Raw genomic sequence first — 17,266 nt, 5'->3', positions numbered from 1 at the left:
TTAGTGGTACATTAATAGCATTAAATAGGGTGTCACGTGTCCGTTCCTGGATTTTTTGAATTTTTTGAATTTCTTTTAAAAAATAACAAATTTGTCACGTGTCAAGTTGTCATCGTGCCACGTGGCAGTGACAGAGTGATGTGACTAGAGCTGGCAATTTAGCCCCACTCATAGGGCTTGGCCCTGACCCATGTGGGTTGGGGCTAAAAAAACTCACAGGGCCAAAAAGCCCCCCACTAAAAAAGCCCACAGGACTAAAAAGCCCACAAAAGCCTGTGGGCCTGGGCCAGCCCATGGGCTTTTCTATAAACATGAAAAAAAATTATATGACAAAAGTCCAAGCTTCCAAATCCCAATTAATTGTACCAGCCATTGCAAGAGAAATAAAAACATCACTCACTTAAAATTAAACATAAATCAGAACAACCCATGTCAAAAAGAGATGTGATTTCATACAACACATTCACAATTATACTGTTTTTCCATTCATAAAAGGATATTATCATTAACATATCCTTTCATCCAAAGATCCAATAGCTAATAGAAGACATCATAGATTGCCTGGATACAGTCACTTCAAGTATGATGGTCAAGGTCTGTGTTGTCCTTACTAAGATATTTTGATATCACTGGAAAATAAAAGAACAAAAAAAAATAGTCTAAGTGCTCAATAAGAGTACCCTCTGTCAATGGAAAAAAAAACCATGTAAGTAGATATAAATACAAAATGTATGGCTTATGAAAGAAGATTTTTGAGTAAAAATTAGTGAAAATTAAACCAAAATTCTTGCTCAAGCATTTTAGTCATGGCATGAATCGCAATTCCATGTATCTTCCAAGATTTACATAGTTTGTTGCTCAACTACCATTTTTTTTGGCATAACACTCTGACTAGGCACCACCAGATAGCAAATATTTGTACAGAATAGCAACTTAGATGACTAGAAACAATAACATTCGCAAATGGTTCTTTTCAAAAAATCAGTGTGAATTTTTCTGCTCGGCATATCAGTTTAATATCATCCACCACATCATGTGGGAGTTTAAATTTATTATGTATGTAACAGAAAATAGTATCAAGTCATGTTTACACTCCAAAATAATCATGCTTCTTATGGCGCCAGTGATGGACTGTCCAAATTAAATTTTCAATCACATGGTGTACAAATAATATATTATAATCACAAACTAAATAGAAAGAACAATAAAATCAAGTTCGGAATTTAAAATAAACTAAGGATGAGAAACTAGGCAATTCACTTTCATGGTTTGAAACATCAAACTTCAGTTTTTTAGCAGTATTATTCTCTGTTGAAACATCAAAATTTTCCTACAAAATACACTATATTACTCAGTCACTGCTAATTATAGTTATCAATCCATTGAAGATCTAAACATATATTTCACAGATTTACATATATAATGACTATGTAAAATATCTGAATCTAAAATAGTAATGCTTTTCAAAAGTAAACAAAAGCTAAAAGCATGTTCTTGTGAAGTAGTAATTGAACCTGTTAATCTTCAACATCTTCAAGAAGTTTAGACTCATCAGTGATTCCCTCATGTCCAAAAATATCATGCACAACTTCATCTATCTTAGAAACAATTAACAGATAATCAAACTATTAATCTAGAGTTAATTATACAATGTAAAGTAATTTTAAAAACAATAATATATAAACTTACCACTAGGATTTTCAGAAAGTCCGTATAACCAACTTTGAGTACAAATCAACATTTGCACATCATCAGGAAGAACAGAGCTTCTATATTTGGAAAGTACACGCCCACCTTTGCTAAAAGCTGACTCTGATGTCACAGTAGTAATGGGAATACTAAGCACATCTCGAGCCATTATAGACAACATAGGGAATTTTTTCTCATTAGTCTTCTAATATTTGAGTACATCAAAATCTTCACTTTCTTTATCATCTATTGTTGGTTCATCTAGGTAAACATCTACCTCGCTCTTGCCAATTATGGATTTTGATTCATTTTGATACATTTTAAAATCCTACAATGTATTACATATTAATTATCAAAACGAAACAAGAAAAAAATGAAAATAGTGAACACCAAGTATAAAATATTTACCGAAATAATCCTTGATCTTTTGGCCTTACTCTCTTCGATATTGGATTGAGACACGAAGACGAATTCCGTAGGAGATTGGGAAAGAGAACCACTAGAGATAGACAAGTTCTTTGCATAATGTCCAAACAACATCTTGAACTTTTCTAACACTTTCTTAGTTTTCTCTTCATAAGTTAGAAGATCCAACTTTTTATAACAATACATTATAAAATCAACCTTTAGTCGTGGGTCAAGAATAGCTCCAAAAGCTAACACAATACTATACTCCTTCCAATACTTTTGAAACTTCTCCTTCATATTCAAAGCCATTGTCTTTAAAATGACATCTTCATTCAACAAATTCTCTTCAATGATTAATTGAATCTTCCAAATTTCCATAAAATACAAATTTGAAGTGGGATAAGATGAACCAGACATCATGTTTGTGATTTCATAAAATGATTCTAAGAATTGACACATTTTCTCTCCCTTATCCCATTCCTCAGAAGATGGACAATTTTTATAACTTCTATCAACCACTTTAAGAATTTCAAAAGCTTGTTTGTATCTTATTGTACTTTCAAGCATCAAATAAGTCGAATTCCATCTTGTAATCACATCTAATCTCAAACCAATGCTCATATTTATGCCAACATCACTAACACATTCTTTGAATTTGAGAGTTCTTCCATTCGATGATTTAACATACTTAACACTCTCTCTAATGTTATGAAGTGCTTTGTCAACCACCTTTAAACCATCTTGAACTATCAAATTAAGAGTATGAGCACAACATCGAACGTGAAAAAACTCACCATCACATAATAAATTTCTCTGAACACAAAGATGGCTTTTTAAAATATCTTGCAAGGTATTATTAGCAGAAGCATTGTCCAAGGTAATGGTGAAAATCTTCTTATCAATACCCCATTGCTTTAGGCAATCAAATACAACACTTTCTAGTTCAGCACCCGTGTGTGGTGGTTTCATTCGACAAAAGTTCAGAATCTTACTTGTCAATTTCCAGTTTTCATCAACAAAATGTGCAGTTAGGCAAATATAACCCTCAGAAGTAATTGCAGTCCAAACATCAGAAGTTAAACAAATTCTATTAGGAATCCTAGACATGATTTGCTTAACTTTATCCCTCTCTTCAATGTATTCCTTCTCCACATCTAAAACAGTGGTGTTCCTACATTTCATGTCAACATCTGGATTAATGTATTTTATACTCCTTAACTCCTTCGTACTCAACGAAATTATAAGGAAGACCATGTTTAATTATGGCTCTCGCAAGTAACTTACGATGAACCTTTTGATTGATTTTTCGTGTCCCAAACTTTCCTTCTTGATCAAGACTGAGATCCACATCTAAGTTTGGAATACTTTTACATGAATAGATACGACGACTTAAATGTGAAGTCCCATAATTGTTTTTGGTTTTAGGGTTTTTGCCAACTTTATAGTGATGGCCACAATACTTACACGTAGCCTTTTCAATTCCATCCTTGTCTTTACCTATTCTTGTGAAAAAGTTCCAAACATTTGATACTTCTTTTTTATTTGTGGCAGCACTTTCAAATGGACAAGGAGTTTCAGATACAAGATCATCATCCAAATTCAAAGGGTTACTCTTAGAGGGATCCATATTTTAAAGCTATTCCACACAATTGCATAAAATATTTTAGAATTTAATCCTCATTGTAATAGTTAAAATTGCTAGATAATATAGATAGCTAAACAATATAATTAGACATTTTTCACTATGAAGATGTCTATATTGGAATTAGTATACAAAATCAAACTACAAATAGGCACACCAAGAGCTTACAAACACAGAAGTTACACAAAAGATAATATATACAGAAGTTAAGTTATTCAATAGTTTCCATTTGAAAATATTTCATACTGAGGTATCAAAGATAATATATACCAAAAGTACTGTAACATTTACCCATCTCCCAAGATCCTGTACATGCACTATGAGCCCAACTTTAATAAAAAGAAAAATAAGTAAATCAGGGAAGTTCATCTGAGATGGTAAACACACCTTTTTCATAGAAGATACGAACTTATTGTTTATAATACCAGCCTGAAAAACATCATATCGAAGTCAACAACAATGTAATGAAAAAAAGTCCATTAATATTATGCCTAGTTCACAGAATGCACTTAAAAGCTTTTACAAAAAAGGCAGAACTAGATGTCAAGAAGCTTTTAAGCACAAACAGATTCATGTTAATAATCAACTTAGATTCTGCATCAGTACGTTGGTTACTGCTAAGGAAAAAGAAACAAAACCTTCTAAATAATGACACGTATCTAAACGAAAAAAGGAGAAGAAAGATAGGATAAAAAAATATACTAACAAAATGTTTGTGTTTACCCATTTTTCAACATCTGTATCAACCATCTACCATAGTTTTAAAAACATAGGTTTTCACCAATCTCAAAAACTGTAATAAAAAACAAATAGGGAACCGAAGTGGCTAAAAGTAGCTAAAATAAAATAAATGAAGGATTGCAAAAGGTCCAACCGTTTCCTTGTTTAATCCTAGGCAGCAAACAACAATGTCAGCCTTCCTAGCAAAGTCATATATATCTTCATGACTACCCTTCACATCAACAAGATCACGTTCATCATCTTCAACAAAATAATAAAGAACATGTTAACAAATAGATGAACAACTGAAGCTTATTACAAAATAATAAACCCTTGTACTGTTTAACATAACTGTATCACTTCTGCGTGTAGTACAGAAAATATTTGGTCTAGGAAACTGTGTATGACATTATACAAATCAAAATGTAAGCAATTCTCGAGGGGTTCTAGGAAAGGACTCTGACCAGATACACCAAAAACTGAAGTCTGAACTAAACATAATTTTCACAACCCAAATAGAACACAAACTTTATCATTTGTTTAATCCAATACTGTTTAACAAAATGAAACCTAATTCAATCAATTAAGAGTAACTTTGTTACTTACTACGATTAAAAGTAATTGCATGATTTTTGTTTTTTTACTTTACATTTTTTACACACGTGAGCCCCTCACTTTTACCATGTACATATCCAAAGCTGTAACGTGAATGCAACATTTGATTTTGCAGCAGAAGGGGCTTTGGTCTGGTTCAATCATTCTCACAATTTTCTCTGTTTCATTCAAATCATTTACCCACTCCTTTTCTTTTTTCTCCTTTTCTCATAAGGGTAACTAGTAAAACCTTCCATCTCAGGTGAAAAATGCATCTCTATAGTTAAGGACACTTCCACAGAAAATTCACCTCTTCACATGTAACCAACTTAAGATGAGAGATCTTATCCGTAACATGTAACTAGTAATAAATAATCAGCTTTGAAAATGAATGAAGGCTTAGATTTTTATTCATTAAGATATTGATATCGTTAGGATCCAACAATCCATTTCTAGTAATATGCTGAGATTGCCCATAAAACACAACTTAAAGAATTAGTATACAAAATCAAACTACAAATAGTTTTACTTGACTACAAACTACCCTAGATCTTTAACCATTATTTTGTTAATCTTTGCTGTTAGGGATGTTCCAAAATAATAGACAATAATATAGCTAAAATGGATATGTTAACATAGCAAACTATTCTTGCTAGACATGTAAGACACAGAAATAGACCCTACAACTAAGATTTATTCCCTATATCCCCCAACCCCCGGATCAGTGAAATCTGAAAATTCTATCTCCTATAGAAACTTCCCATATTCAAATTGTTACGATATATTCATATAAACATGCTACCTGAATGCTAATACTTCCACAAATTCTAAATCAACTTGAAAATTAAAAGAACCCAGAATAGTTAGGCTTTAAACAACCATAAACTTTACTACAGACACTTAAATATATAACTAATTTCAGAATTACCCACTTTTGATTGGTACAACACTGAGGTTACTTACCCCTGTTTCTTCTTTGATATAATATCACGAAAGTTGCTCTATATCAGAATTGCAGTCCCAAAACTGGAGAAAAAAATTGCAAAAGGGGATTTGTAGTTAGATTTCAAAGAGGTATTCTTAGTCACAGACAAAAGGGTTACCTTTGATATCACTTTTTCGTTGACGAATCAGGATCCTCCTCTTCTATCACTATCACCACCGCTCTACACCGTCGTATGTTGCCGTCAAGCTTCGTCGTAGACGGTGGCGGTTGGAAAACGTTAGATATAGCTTGAAGTTGGGTGAAAGAAATTTAGGAAGAAGAATAGTTGTTGAAGGAAGAAGACGCGTGTACATTGTTTTTTGAATGAAGAGCGGTTATGAGGGGGCTACCCGGCCCTAGCTTGTCCTAACCCACTACTTGGGGGGCTTTGGGGGGTCAGGGGCTTTAAAAAAGCCCCCTGATAAGTGGGCCACAAAAATGGGGCTTAGCTTTACAAGGGGCCAGGGCTGGCCCAGGGGCTAAAATAAAAAATGATAGCTCTAGATGTGACAATGATAATGCCATGTGTCAGTATTATGCCATGTGTCATTTTTTCATTCTCAATTTGGTCCCTGTATTCTAATTTTTGTCTCAATTTAGTCCCTATTTTTGTAAAAATAATGCAATTTTGTCCCTCTGTGTCAATCCTCCCTTCATTCCTCTCCGAACTCTCCCTGGATCTGCTCGCTGTGTGAACTCCGAGGGTAGGGTACCTGCAGACACTTCGACGTTCAAGTCAAATAGTGATTCGATATGAAGCATATGTAGTAAAGTGAGAAAAGCATACCTCTTTGTAGTCACTAGACCCTAATTTATATTGTTCACTTGGCAGACCTATTATTATTATTTGCGGGTCGTTCGTATTCGAGGATCAACTCTTTCCTTTCTGATTTAGATTGCTCGTCTGTACCTTGTCAAGGATCAACTCTTTCCATATTTACTAAGATTACTCGTCTGTACCTTGTTAAGGATCAGCTCTTTCCTTATTGACTAAGATTACTCGTTTGTACCTTGTCAAGGATCAGCTCTTTCCTTATTGACTAAGATTGCTCGTCTATACCTTGTCAAGGATCAGCTCTTTCCTTATTGACTAAGATTGCTCATCTGTACCACATCATCCTTACCCAACCGACCACTATTGGACCGGGATATACCCGGCCAGGCAGTGGGCCGAGATGTACCCGGCCTCTGCACCATGTTGGCCCTTTTTCCTTTGCTTGTTGGGCTTGCACGCATGTCTCCTTCCCTCTCCTTGGGGCCAGGATGTGGTCGGCCTTTCCATGTACATACGGGCTAGGATATGGTTGGCTTATTACCCATAATATATATATATATATATATATATATATATATATATATATATATATATATATCACAACAAGAAAAATTATTTTAGCATAGGATTATTTTTGTTACTAATGGTTAAAACCTCCACTAAACCATCTCTGAGGAATATGTTCGCCAGGGTTTTTTTTAACCCTAGGAAACGCTAATTAATTGCGGAGTTTTTTATCCTCTTGTATTTATCGGGGGTTTTAGATGGACTGGGGCCCCGTAGCCAGTAGAGCTAGGAATCAAATAAAAAGAGAAAGTAAGGTGAATTAGAAGAAGAATAGTCGTATGCGGGACTTCGGTATCACTATAAGCAAGAAAGCGGAGCGGGTAGAAAATTTTCAGTTCAGTGACCAGGCTAGAGGGAGCAAAAGAAGAAGTTCTCTTTCTAGCCCCGAGCTAAGATACCACTAGGGCGAAGGAACCGCCCCTATTAGTCCTATTTGGCCTAGTTGGCTCTCTGTAAGGAAGATTAAGAATAGGTTTATGGTTTGTTTGTCATTACATTATAGGATTGAATTCTATACTAACCTAAATCCCTTTAAAGTATAGTCTTCGGACAATATTACTTTAGCTTTCCTTCCTTAGGATATCATTCCTTTACCTCGGACCATGATTTGAACTCGAGTACAAAAGAAAAGCCTCTTGAAAATTATCATTTCGTTCCAGGATCCGCAACAGTTGTTGCTTGCTTCCTGAGCCTATACTTGGTGAACTCCCTGGGGCTGAGAAGAAAGCTTAGAACTCGAGAAAAAACATGTCCTTCAAGGGCACTAATAATTAAAGTACTGGCTTGCAAACTGCCAGAATTCATTTGAGTTTCCCTAATGGATTCACGAGTCTTGCAGACCCCCCTCAGCCTACTTATGATCAAAATTACTTTTTTGAGCTATACGAAAGAACTAGATCACGATCTCGCGAGACTAATGTAAGACCCGAGAAATTTAAATAATTAAATAAATAATTATTTAATAAATGCGGGTAGTAGAAGCCTTTATGGCATTTAATGTTAATTGTTGTGGCGTGAAAAAGTACTAGCTCAAGCGGTTGAGAGTACTTGCTTGTGTGAGAGGACTTGGGTTTGAGTCTTATGTATGCTAATTGTATGATATTTTATTTTGTGCATTGTTTTAAGGTTATGATTGAATGTGAGTAGTGATAATGTAATCCTAAAATTATAGGAATTATCACGAAACATGATTGGTTGAATTGGTTGTGCACTTACTTTGTGATTGAGTGGTTGTGGATTCAAACCTTGCTAAGAACGAAATTAACTTCTTTATTTTTGCTAATATAATTGTGGCCTGAATGTGAAAGGGTAGGGAAACCCCGGTGACAATGGGCCTCCAAGGGAGGCTGGGAAAAATAGCTCATAATGGTCTATGAAGGGTAATCCCTTATACTTTGTTTTGGGCATTCGTTCTGGTGCCTGTGTGCATGAACAGGGAGGACGTCTGTTATTCTCTCTCGAGCAAGGCTCACCTAGGCGAAAATAGCGGAGAGCCCTTATTTTGGACGACAAGTCATCTCGCTTGTTTTGGATGATAAGTCATCTCGCTCAAGCGAGCGTGTCTCGCCTAAGCGAGAAATCGTGAGGATTTTGTGGTTCTGCTCGACCATCTCGCTCAGGCGAAGAGCCCTGTTTTGGGCGACAGAGCATCTCGCTCAGGCGAGAGGTCCTCGCTTAAGCGAGAAATCGTGGAATGTCGTGAGTTTTTGCTTGACTCGCCGCCTAGGCGAGAGACTTTGTTGCTAGGCGAAGAGCGAGCCCGCCCAAGCGAGAAGGTCTTGCCTAAGCGAGACTTCGCATTAAGCCACTATAACACGCTCGCTCAAGCGAGAGAGCTTAGCTTAAGCGAGGCGGCCTGGTCGTTTGAGCTAAGGCTTCTAGCCTAAGCGAGATTGGTGCGATTTGGTGTGTTGTTGTACGCTTTATTGTGGACCAGGAGATGTTGTGCCATGAGCGGGTAGGTTTATGGATGGTGGTGAACACGTGATAATATGAGCGGGGAGGTTCATATCCTGTTACTCTCGTGTGGGGATACGAGCGAGGTAGGTTCGTATGTTCCGTGCTCACACTTGAGAGATGTTGTGTGTGGGGAGGTACGTAGCTGGTGGATCACGTGTGTTGGACTACGGGCGGGGGCGGGTAGGTCCGTAGAGCAGGACTACGAGCGGGGAGGTTCGTAGAGGCAGGACCACGAGCAGGCAAGTTCGTGTGAGCATCATAAATCCTGAGTCCATGACTAACTGTTTGTGTGAATTGAAGGTTGAAAAGCCTTAGGATATTAAGGTCTTGGCCAAGAACTAGCTAGATGAATTAGATGGTGTGTATTGTTTTATCCTGTTATATTATATGTTATTAATTATTTATAAGCTTATCCTTTCTGTTTGTGATTGGTGATGATCATGTAATTCTTTACACGGGAGCATATGATGCTACAGGTAATACTGGTGATGCATAGGGATGGAGAGAGGGCTAGCTTGGGGGCTCTTGAGATAGGGATTTTTATGATGTTATTTTATTATGCTGGATTTTGAACACGTGTAATACGATTGTTATTTGGTTATGTTTAAATTATGTCGCATTGAAAAATATTTTAAATTTTCCCGCATTTGGGAATAATAAAAGTGACGATGTTGATTTCAATTTCTTATTGATTTATTTTAATTAAATAATTTCTAGTAGGGAGGTTACAACTAATCTTTTGAGGAAACACTAATTAATTGTGAGGTTGTTTATCTCATTTAACGGGTTTTGAAACCTCTGTTAAGTTTTGTGGGTTTAAAAATCCCGTTAACTACCATGGATTTTGAAACCTTCGTAAAATACCATGAATTTCAGAACCTCTGTAAAATAATTACTTTCAGAACTTTTATAAATTACATTTCAAAACATCCGTAAAGGATCATGAATTTTAAAATTATTAATATTATTTTTTTTGTACACATTTATCATTTATACATTCATATTTTTTTTCAACAATAATTATTTACATTTATTCTATTTGTTTATCTATATTTGAGTTATACATAAATAGATATAAAAATCATCAAGTTAACAAGTAAATTTATAAATTAAGAAAAAACTACAAATTTAAGTATAACAAATATTATATATATATATATATATATATATATATATATATATATATATATATATATATAACTAAATTTATATCGAAGAATACTAAGTATATACACATTAAAATTCAAAGTTAAGTTCAATATTACCTAAGAAAAATTAGCAAAAACTATCATGAAGTACTACAAATGGTTCAACTATCAAATATGATTATCCTCGTATCTAGAATTTGTTGTATTAGTTGGCACAATTACTTGAACAAAAACCTACAATATAAATATGTATCATAATTATAAATGTAAACTCTGAAAAATAAAAGTTGTGCAGTCTTTTTAGAACACGGTCTATTATAAAGATTGTAAAAAACACATCAACATTATAAAACACTCAATCTATCAACAAAAGTTATTCTACATTTCTTACTACTACTTATAGAAATTAATATACAAACAACAAAGAGATGGAGGTCAGGGTACTATAAGGAAGAGAAAAACAACCCAGTAGAGTTGCCAATGTACTTTTGTGCATCTTGTAGATAGTCATCTACAATTACAGATTGAAAAATAACACACAAACTAGAAAATTAGATATATGACTACTCGATAAATCTGAGCATGAGCATCAAAATATGTGACTACTCAGTAAATCCAAGCATGAGTGTCCAACCATGGATATACTTAGAAAATACTTCAAGTACCTTACGTTTGTCTGATTATAGACTTATGAGTGTTCGATTATGGACTTCCTCGAAAAATCTGAGTATAAATTAAGCGTCTAAAAGCGTGACAATATAAGTGTCCGAGTACAAACTCAACTATGAGCTAAAAGCAGCATACAACTCATCCAAGACCTAAAAGTAACAAATAAAATCGAGTACAAAGAGCTAAAAGCAACATATAAACTCGTTCAATTAATAACGTGGTCCACCTGCAAAAGTTATTAACTTTTCCAGCTTCGAGTACTTATGTACATACCTGACCCAAAATATAAGTTATTAACTTCTCGAGCTTGGGGTGCTTATGTACATATCTTACCCAAAATATATTATTATTGTTAGGTCTTAAATGTCCCAATAAGCATGAGATTTGTATGAAATATTAACACCCTAAAATCAGGTGTAAATGATATTTATGATAATATATATAGAATTCAAGTTATAATAAACTTAATCTAGTTATTATATATGTTAATTTGTTATTATATCTTGAGCTTATCTTATTTGGTTTTATTCTCTATATACCAACAAACTCATGAAAAAGCCTATAAATACATGTTATCATAGGGATTATATTCATCCAATACTCATTTTTTACTCTCATACTCACATAAATATTTCATACTGACTTGAACTCTTACTAATTTGAGCATCAAAATTTTTACATGTGGACTCTCCCTAATAGCATATCAGAACTCACATTCACTCCAGACATCAAACTAATTTATCTGGGATCAATCACGTAAGTTTTTATAAAGTTAATGTATATTAATACCAAATTATTATTAATTTCTTGATCAAATGAGGTCTAGAATCTAACAAATCTAATAATAAAGCTTTTTTATATACCAGAAATAACGATATTTTAAAAACCGTGTAAAGAATACATTTTTATATTTCTCCTTACATTACTAAAAATAATTTATATTTTCTGGGAATTTTGTTTTGAATTTATTTTTTAAGAAATATTTATAATTTTTGTTATGAAATAAATTTTACAAAAAATATTTATAAATTTATAATTTTTAAAAAAATAATTATTTATGAAAGAATTATCTATTAATTAAGATTTAAAAAAAATTTATGTTTTTTAAATTTTTTAAAAAAAGTTTATGAGAATTTTTGGTAGGGTTGAGATTGAGCGTATATACATCAGTAGGAATAACTACCCAACAATTATGAACCTTTATATAATAGTCACACGGTACTCATCCTTGGGAGGAAAAGTCAATGCAAAAGTGCTACCATATTTATCACAACCAATTACCAACTTAATCAAATTACATGGACACAAAAATAAAAAGCTATGGAAACAAATTGATTTCATATTATCAGAGGTATGGCTAACAATCACCAACTTTGACAAATTTTATGAATGCCTAAATCTACACTTTCACTATGTACTTGGGAAGAACTTTTCTCCCTTTCACAAAGCAATTGTTAGTTAAGATTCCTCGAAAATGCACCAACATGTTCCTCTACCCCTCAAAGAAAAAAGTTGGTATTGTCTACAATGAAAAGCGTGAGTCAGCTACCACCAGCGGCAGTGGTAGCATTATTGGACAGTGGCCACCGATCAATGCTGCTACTAGCTGTAAAGGGATCAGTGGCAGACCCTGTCAGTTCCTCTAACCCTTCAAAGAAATCATCTGATACCACTGTTTCTGTTAACTCTAACTCATTTGCTTCTTCATCATCTTTCATCAGATCTTCCAACTCCTCTTCTGTGCACTCTGACTTCGTACTGTGCTGTGCCACCTCTGATGAGGTCGCCGGAGAAACCGCTTTTGTGGCGGCTGTGTCTCCACCGGTCTGAGGTTTGTAGCGCGTGGAGCCAGCAAGGGAGCTTTTATGAGTAGGAGCAGGGTGGTTGTGTTCACCGGTGTATGTCACTATGAACATTGATGGGTCCGATCTGTTTCTCTCCACTTGTTTCCTCGCTAAACATCCTTTTGAGCTGCTACATCTGTAATATCCCCTGTAAATCACACAACAAACAATGTTTCGTTGCTCCTTTTAACTTCATAACTTTAACCCCTTTTGGCTTTCCTTTAAAAAAAAGGCAAAATCTAACAACAAAGAGTTGGTAAAGTGAAAAAAGTCAAAGTCTGGCTTCTTACAAATTGTATACACAAGTTTCCGTTCATGGATAAATTAAATATAATTGTATCTGAGAATTTTTTGAGTTTAAAACTTTTTTCTTATTTTAGACTAGGAATCAACTACTCCATTAAACTTTCATTGTTAAAAAAGACGAATTTTTTCTAAGGTAAACCTTGGATATGGTGACCCTTTGATGGGTTTCTGTCCATATTTCCTCCATGCCCAAATGTCTGAGGAGAGGTTCTCAGCTGCGACATCACAAACCTTCTTAACCTGATTCTTCCTGTGGTTAACAAAAAAACATGCATTTCAGACACGCAAGTCATGAATGAACCAAAGACATGGTTTTTAAGAGCTAAATAAATTTAAAATCTTTCTGGATTGGAGAATCTAATTCCGATTCCATGAATTATAAAATGAAAGAAAAAGGGCATATTAACCTTCTTTTCGGTTTTGGGGTGGAGGCAGAACCGGGTTGGGGTGGCTGCTTCTGTTCTTGGTGGCTGCGAGGTGATTTGGGCACTGATGAGTAAGAAAAGGAAGAGAGAGGAGAAGAGGGTTGGAAGGTGTGAGGCTGTGGTTTGGTGAAGAAAGGCTTGCAAAGCTCGTGAAGCTCTTCAATGGAAGGTCTTACTCCATAGGGGTTCTCCGAAGGGGGCACAACTTGGCCTCCTTGTACAGCAGGGTTGTAAACAGAGAAGAAGCTGTGGGAAGTAGAAGGTGGGACAGAAGCCCCAAAGCCAGAAGATGAGGTGGTGGATGCGGTGGTGGCGCCGGAGGAAGTGGCGGTGCAGCTTCTGACGACGGCGTGGAGATCCCAATCTGGTTCCATAATCGTAAGGACAAGGTCTGAAAAAGAGGACAAAGAAAAAAAAAAGGCGCTGACTTTTTTTGAGCAGTGAAAGATAAGATGCTATAAGTAGGAAAAGACATGTATATATAGATAGTGAGAGAAAGTGGACATTGAACAAAAGTCTACTCACAAACAAATAAGTCCTTATCTCTTTCCAATTTTAAAAAACATTGGTATTTTTCTTTAAATTAGGATTTTATATAAAACACATATTAATGTAAATATTTATTGTAACAGAGAAGAAGTGAGTTAATACATACAATGGATTGCTAGAAGATTATTAACATCACTCAAAGAAAACATTACAGTCAAACAAAAGAACCGGTAATTATTAATTATTTCAAAGAGGAATTTGGTATCTGATGTCCTAGTGTGCTGGTTCTCAAGTGCTTTCTGATTTGTGTTTTTTTTTTTTTTCTTCTTCTTCTTTTGTTATATTATTGTTTTATTATGGAACCAGTTTTTGATTTTCTTGGGTTGACATTTTGAGATGTCAAAGGTAGCGGTGAGACTTTAAGGTTTGGATTATGGCAAAGAATCACAGTTCCGCACGCATCCCTCCTCCTTGGGACTGTCATGGAAAGTAATTCGTGTGCAGACAAATAATTAAATATTAATGGTGTTGCCAGCTCACACAGGACAAAACTGTGGTAAAAACTTCTTGAGATGAAAGTGAAAAAAAAAAAAAAAGAGCGGAAGGAAAATAAACAAAAATCCTATTATTGGAGGGGTTTTACTAATTGGTGTCTTAACAATATTAATTAAAAATTATACAAAATGTATTCGTTTTGCATAGTGACTAATTTTTTAATCGTTTTATGAATACTAATTAACATTTATCTTCTCAAAAAGAATATTTTTATAAGTAACTATTTAAAAAATAATAATTATATATAGTATAACATTATACAAGTATTTTTTTTATACAAATATAAAATTAAAGAAAATAAATTGTTTTATCTCATCTATTTTCTATGCAATATAAGGTATTGTTAATTAGTTCTGTGAAGAATATATAATAGTTATGAATTTTTTTTCCTCAAGTTCTCAAATACGTTTTGTAATAAATTTGTTAAGTTTATTTGATATTTCAAACGTGTTTTATAATAGTATTTGATTTAACATTAAAGTAAAAATATGTCAAACATTATAAACAACTTAAATATAATCTTAAAATATGTACAAAACATCAAATAAATCTAACAAAATTTGATTAAAAAAACTAAATTCATGCATTTCGAGAGGTAAATAACTAAATTAGTCCAAAATTTTAAAATGAACTAATACCAAAATTCACTACAAAATAAAGTGTCAAAAACATATTTAATCCTAAAATAAATATTAATAAACTTTGATATTGTCTTATAAAAAAATTTTAAAATCTAATTCAATTTCACAAAATAGATTTAAAAAAAAATGTGAATAATAAAGATACCAATAGAATCGAAAGTTGGAATAGATACATAAATCTTGTATAAATATCATATTAGAAAATAAAATTTTATCTCTAACACAACTTACATATATATGACTTCTAAACTAATATTTAAGTTCATCCCACCAAATCTAACTGGAGTAGACACTGGTATAGACAGTAATAATATTTGATATCATATGAGAAAATAAATTTTAATATAATTCAACCGCATAAAATAAATTTAAGTAAATGTAACCTCCAAAGTTTGAGGTATTATATTTGGATTGTCTAAATAAACAAAATGATTATGAATAATAAAAAGAAATATACATCACATCTTTTTTTGTTTTCTTCCCTTACCATTTTTTTCTTCCATTACCATGTTATTAGAAATCTTCAAACTAAACTTTCACCAACATTATAAGAACTTAGAAAAGTTTATTGTAAAGTGAATCTCTTATACCTTGAAACTAACCTACCCAAACTGTATATGTCATTGGCTAACATATAACTCTCATGATTCCTGATTATATATCTTACACCTTTTGAATCCACACATTATTGTTAAATCTCATAGATCTTAATAGTCTTAATAAAGAGTGGCATTGAAATAATCCACGATTATCATAAAGTAATAATAGAGTTTGTATAATTTATCCTCTCTATTCTATAATAAGAAGTCAAATTAAGCTATTGTTGGTGTGCACCAGTTAATGATATCCAATCAACACATATTTATAAATTAATGTTTTTACCCTGTTTCTAATATCCTAATTAAATGTGTCTTGTTATTAAATAGCTTAACTGGACATCTAACCAACTTGTGCACTTTTGTGCTGTATTAATTTCTAAACAAAGCAAACAAATAAAAATTCTAAACTTGTATTTCGAACTAAAGATTTTCATATTATTATTAACAATAAATTATTACATACAATAATGATAAATTGTAAATAAAATTTAAAAACACCAAACCCACTTAATATATAAATACCATAAGTTACATTAGTTTTTGTACCTAAGCATTTAATTATATCATATCCTGTTAGAGATAAAAAAAAACAAAATATTGATTTCAAGTTTTAGAAAATATAGTTTTTCTAATGAGATATGAATTTAATAAGTTTAAAATATATTTGACTTAATTAATTTTCTCCCCTAAGTTCATATTTATTGATCACATTTTATTTAAAAAAGAGTAACTCAATATTCTCTCTACTCCAAATTTATTAATATTTCAGGGTAATAAAAATCTATAGTAATTAATATTTTTGTATGTTTGTTTAAATACTAAGACGTATATTTTGTGTAATAATATATTGGCTATGATATGTATTTTAATTAAATATTAAGACACATGTTGTAACATTAGTTTTCAACAAATATATTAATTCTTATCTTTTAATACTAAATATACATTATTCATAAAGTTTTAAATATCTTAAAAACTATATTATTTTTTTCTATAAAATTTAAAATATTTTAATTTTCTTTTGGCAAGTAATAAGGATAGATAAAAAAATGATGTGATAAAAATGTTACATGAATTATATAATTAAAAATATTTTTAATTTTTTAAATATATAATTAATATTATGTTAAGATATTTATGCAAAATTTTATTTGTGAGTTATAAAAATAACCTATTAAATATGTTTCAATTTGTAAATAAACTTGTAAGACATATTTAATATTTTAAGATTTTTGTAGAAATATAAAGTAT

The 17,266-nt window shown here is 32.8% G+C and overlaps 2 protein-coding genes and 1 long non-coding RNA gene across 3 annotated transcripts; all 3 read right to left on the bottom strand.

The window, feature by feature from the left end:
• Positions 1–572: 572 nt before the first annotated feature.
• LOC146883379 (uncharacterized) lies at positions 573–1,747 on the bottom strand. The gene is made up of 3 exons (XR_014985334.1): positions 1,690–1,747; positions 1,515–1,594; positions 573–629 (listed from the first exon to the last, which is right to left on the bottom strand). It is a non-coding gene; the product is annotated as an uncharacterized LOC146883379 (long non-coding RNA).
• Positions 1,748–1,894: 147 nt separating this feature from the next.
• On the bottom strand, positions 1,895–3,724 carry LOC146883378 (zinc finger BED domain-containing protein RICESLEEPER 2-like). The gene is made up of 3 exons (XM_085667527.1): positions 3,417–3,724; positions 2,098–3,268; positions 1,895–2,017 (listed from the first exon to the last, which is right to left on the bottom strand). The coding sequence occupies exons 1-3, from the start codon at positions 3,722–3,724 to the stop codon at positions 1,895–1,897; spliced, it is 1,602 nt and encodes a 533-aa protein (XP_085523653.1).
• An 8,660-nt stretch (positions 3,725–12,384) lies between these two features.
• LOC114167297 (WRKY transcription factor 22-like) lies at positions 12,385–14,160 on the bottom strand. Its single transcript, XM_028052348.2, has 3 exons — positions 13,714–14,160; positions 13,446–13,556; positions 12,385–13,148 (listed from the first exon to the last, which is right to left on the bottom strand). The coding sequence occupies exons 1-3, from the start codon at positions 14,103–14,105 to the stop codon at positions 12,698–12,700; spliced, it is 954 nt and encodes a 317-aa protein (XP_027908149.2). The 5' UTR covers positions 14,106–14,160; the 3' UTR covers positions 12,385–12,697.
• Between the last annotated feature and the right edge of the window lie 3,106 nt (positions 14,161–17,266).

The sequence above is a fragment of the Vigna unguiculata genome, chromosome 10 (genome assembly GCF_037176805.1).
Source record: "Vigna unguiculata cultivar grain cowpea cultivar isolate G323 ecotype 2 chromosome 10, ASM3717680v1, whole genome shotgun sequence".
Classification (NCBI taxonomy): Eukaryota; Viridiplantae; Streptophyta; class Magnoliopsida; order Fabales; family Fabaceae; genus Vigna; species Vigna unguiculata.
This window is presented reverse-complemented; position numbering and strand designations above follow the sequence as displayed.

Excerpts from the sequence above, each read along its gene's own strand:
- LOC146883378 (XM_085667527.1), bottom strand. The coding sequence starts at position 3,724 with ATGGATCCCTCTAAGAGTAACCCTTTGAATTTGGATGATGATCTTGTA. Across the intron at positions 3,269-3,416 it reads AGTCTTGATCAAGAAGGAAA|GAACACCACTGTTTTAGATG; the intron begins GTTTGGGACACG and ends CATGAAATGTAG. Across the intron at positions 2,018-2,097 it reads AAAGATCAAGGATTATTTCG|GATTTTAAAATGTATCAAAA; the intron begins GTAAATATTTTA and ends AATACATTGTAG.
- LOC114167297 (XM_028052348.2), bottom strand. The coding sequence starts at position 14,105 with ATGGAACCAGATTGGGATCTCCACGCCGTCGTCAGAAGCTGCACCGCC. Across the intron at positions 13,557-13,713 it reads ACCCCAAAACCGAAAAGAAG|GAAGAATCAGGTTAAGAAGG; the intron begins GTTAATATGCCC and ends TGTTAACCACAG. Across the intron at positions 13,149-13,445 it reads AAAGGGTCACCATATCCAAG|GGGATATTACAGATGTAGCA; the intron begins GTTTACCTTAGA and ends TGTGATTTACAG.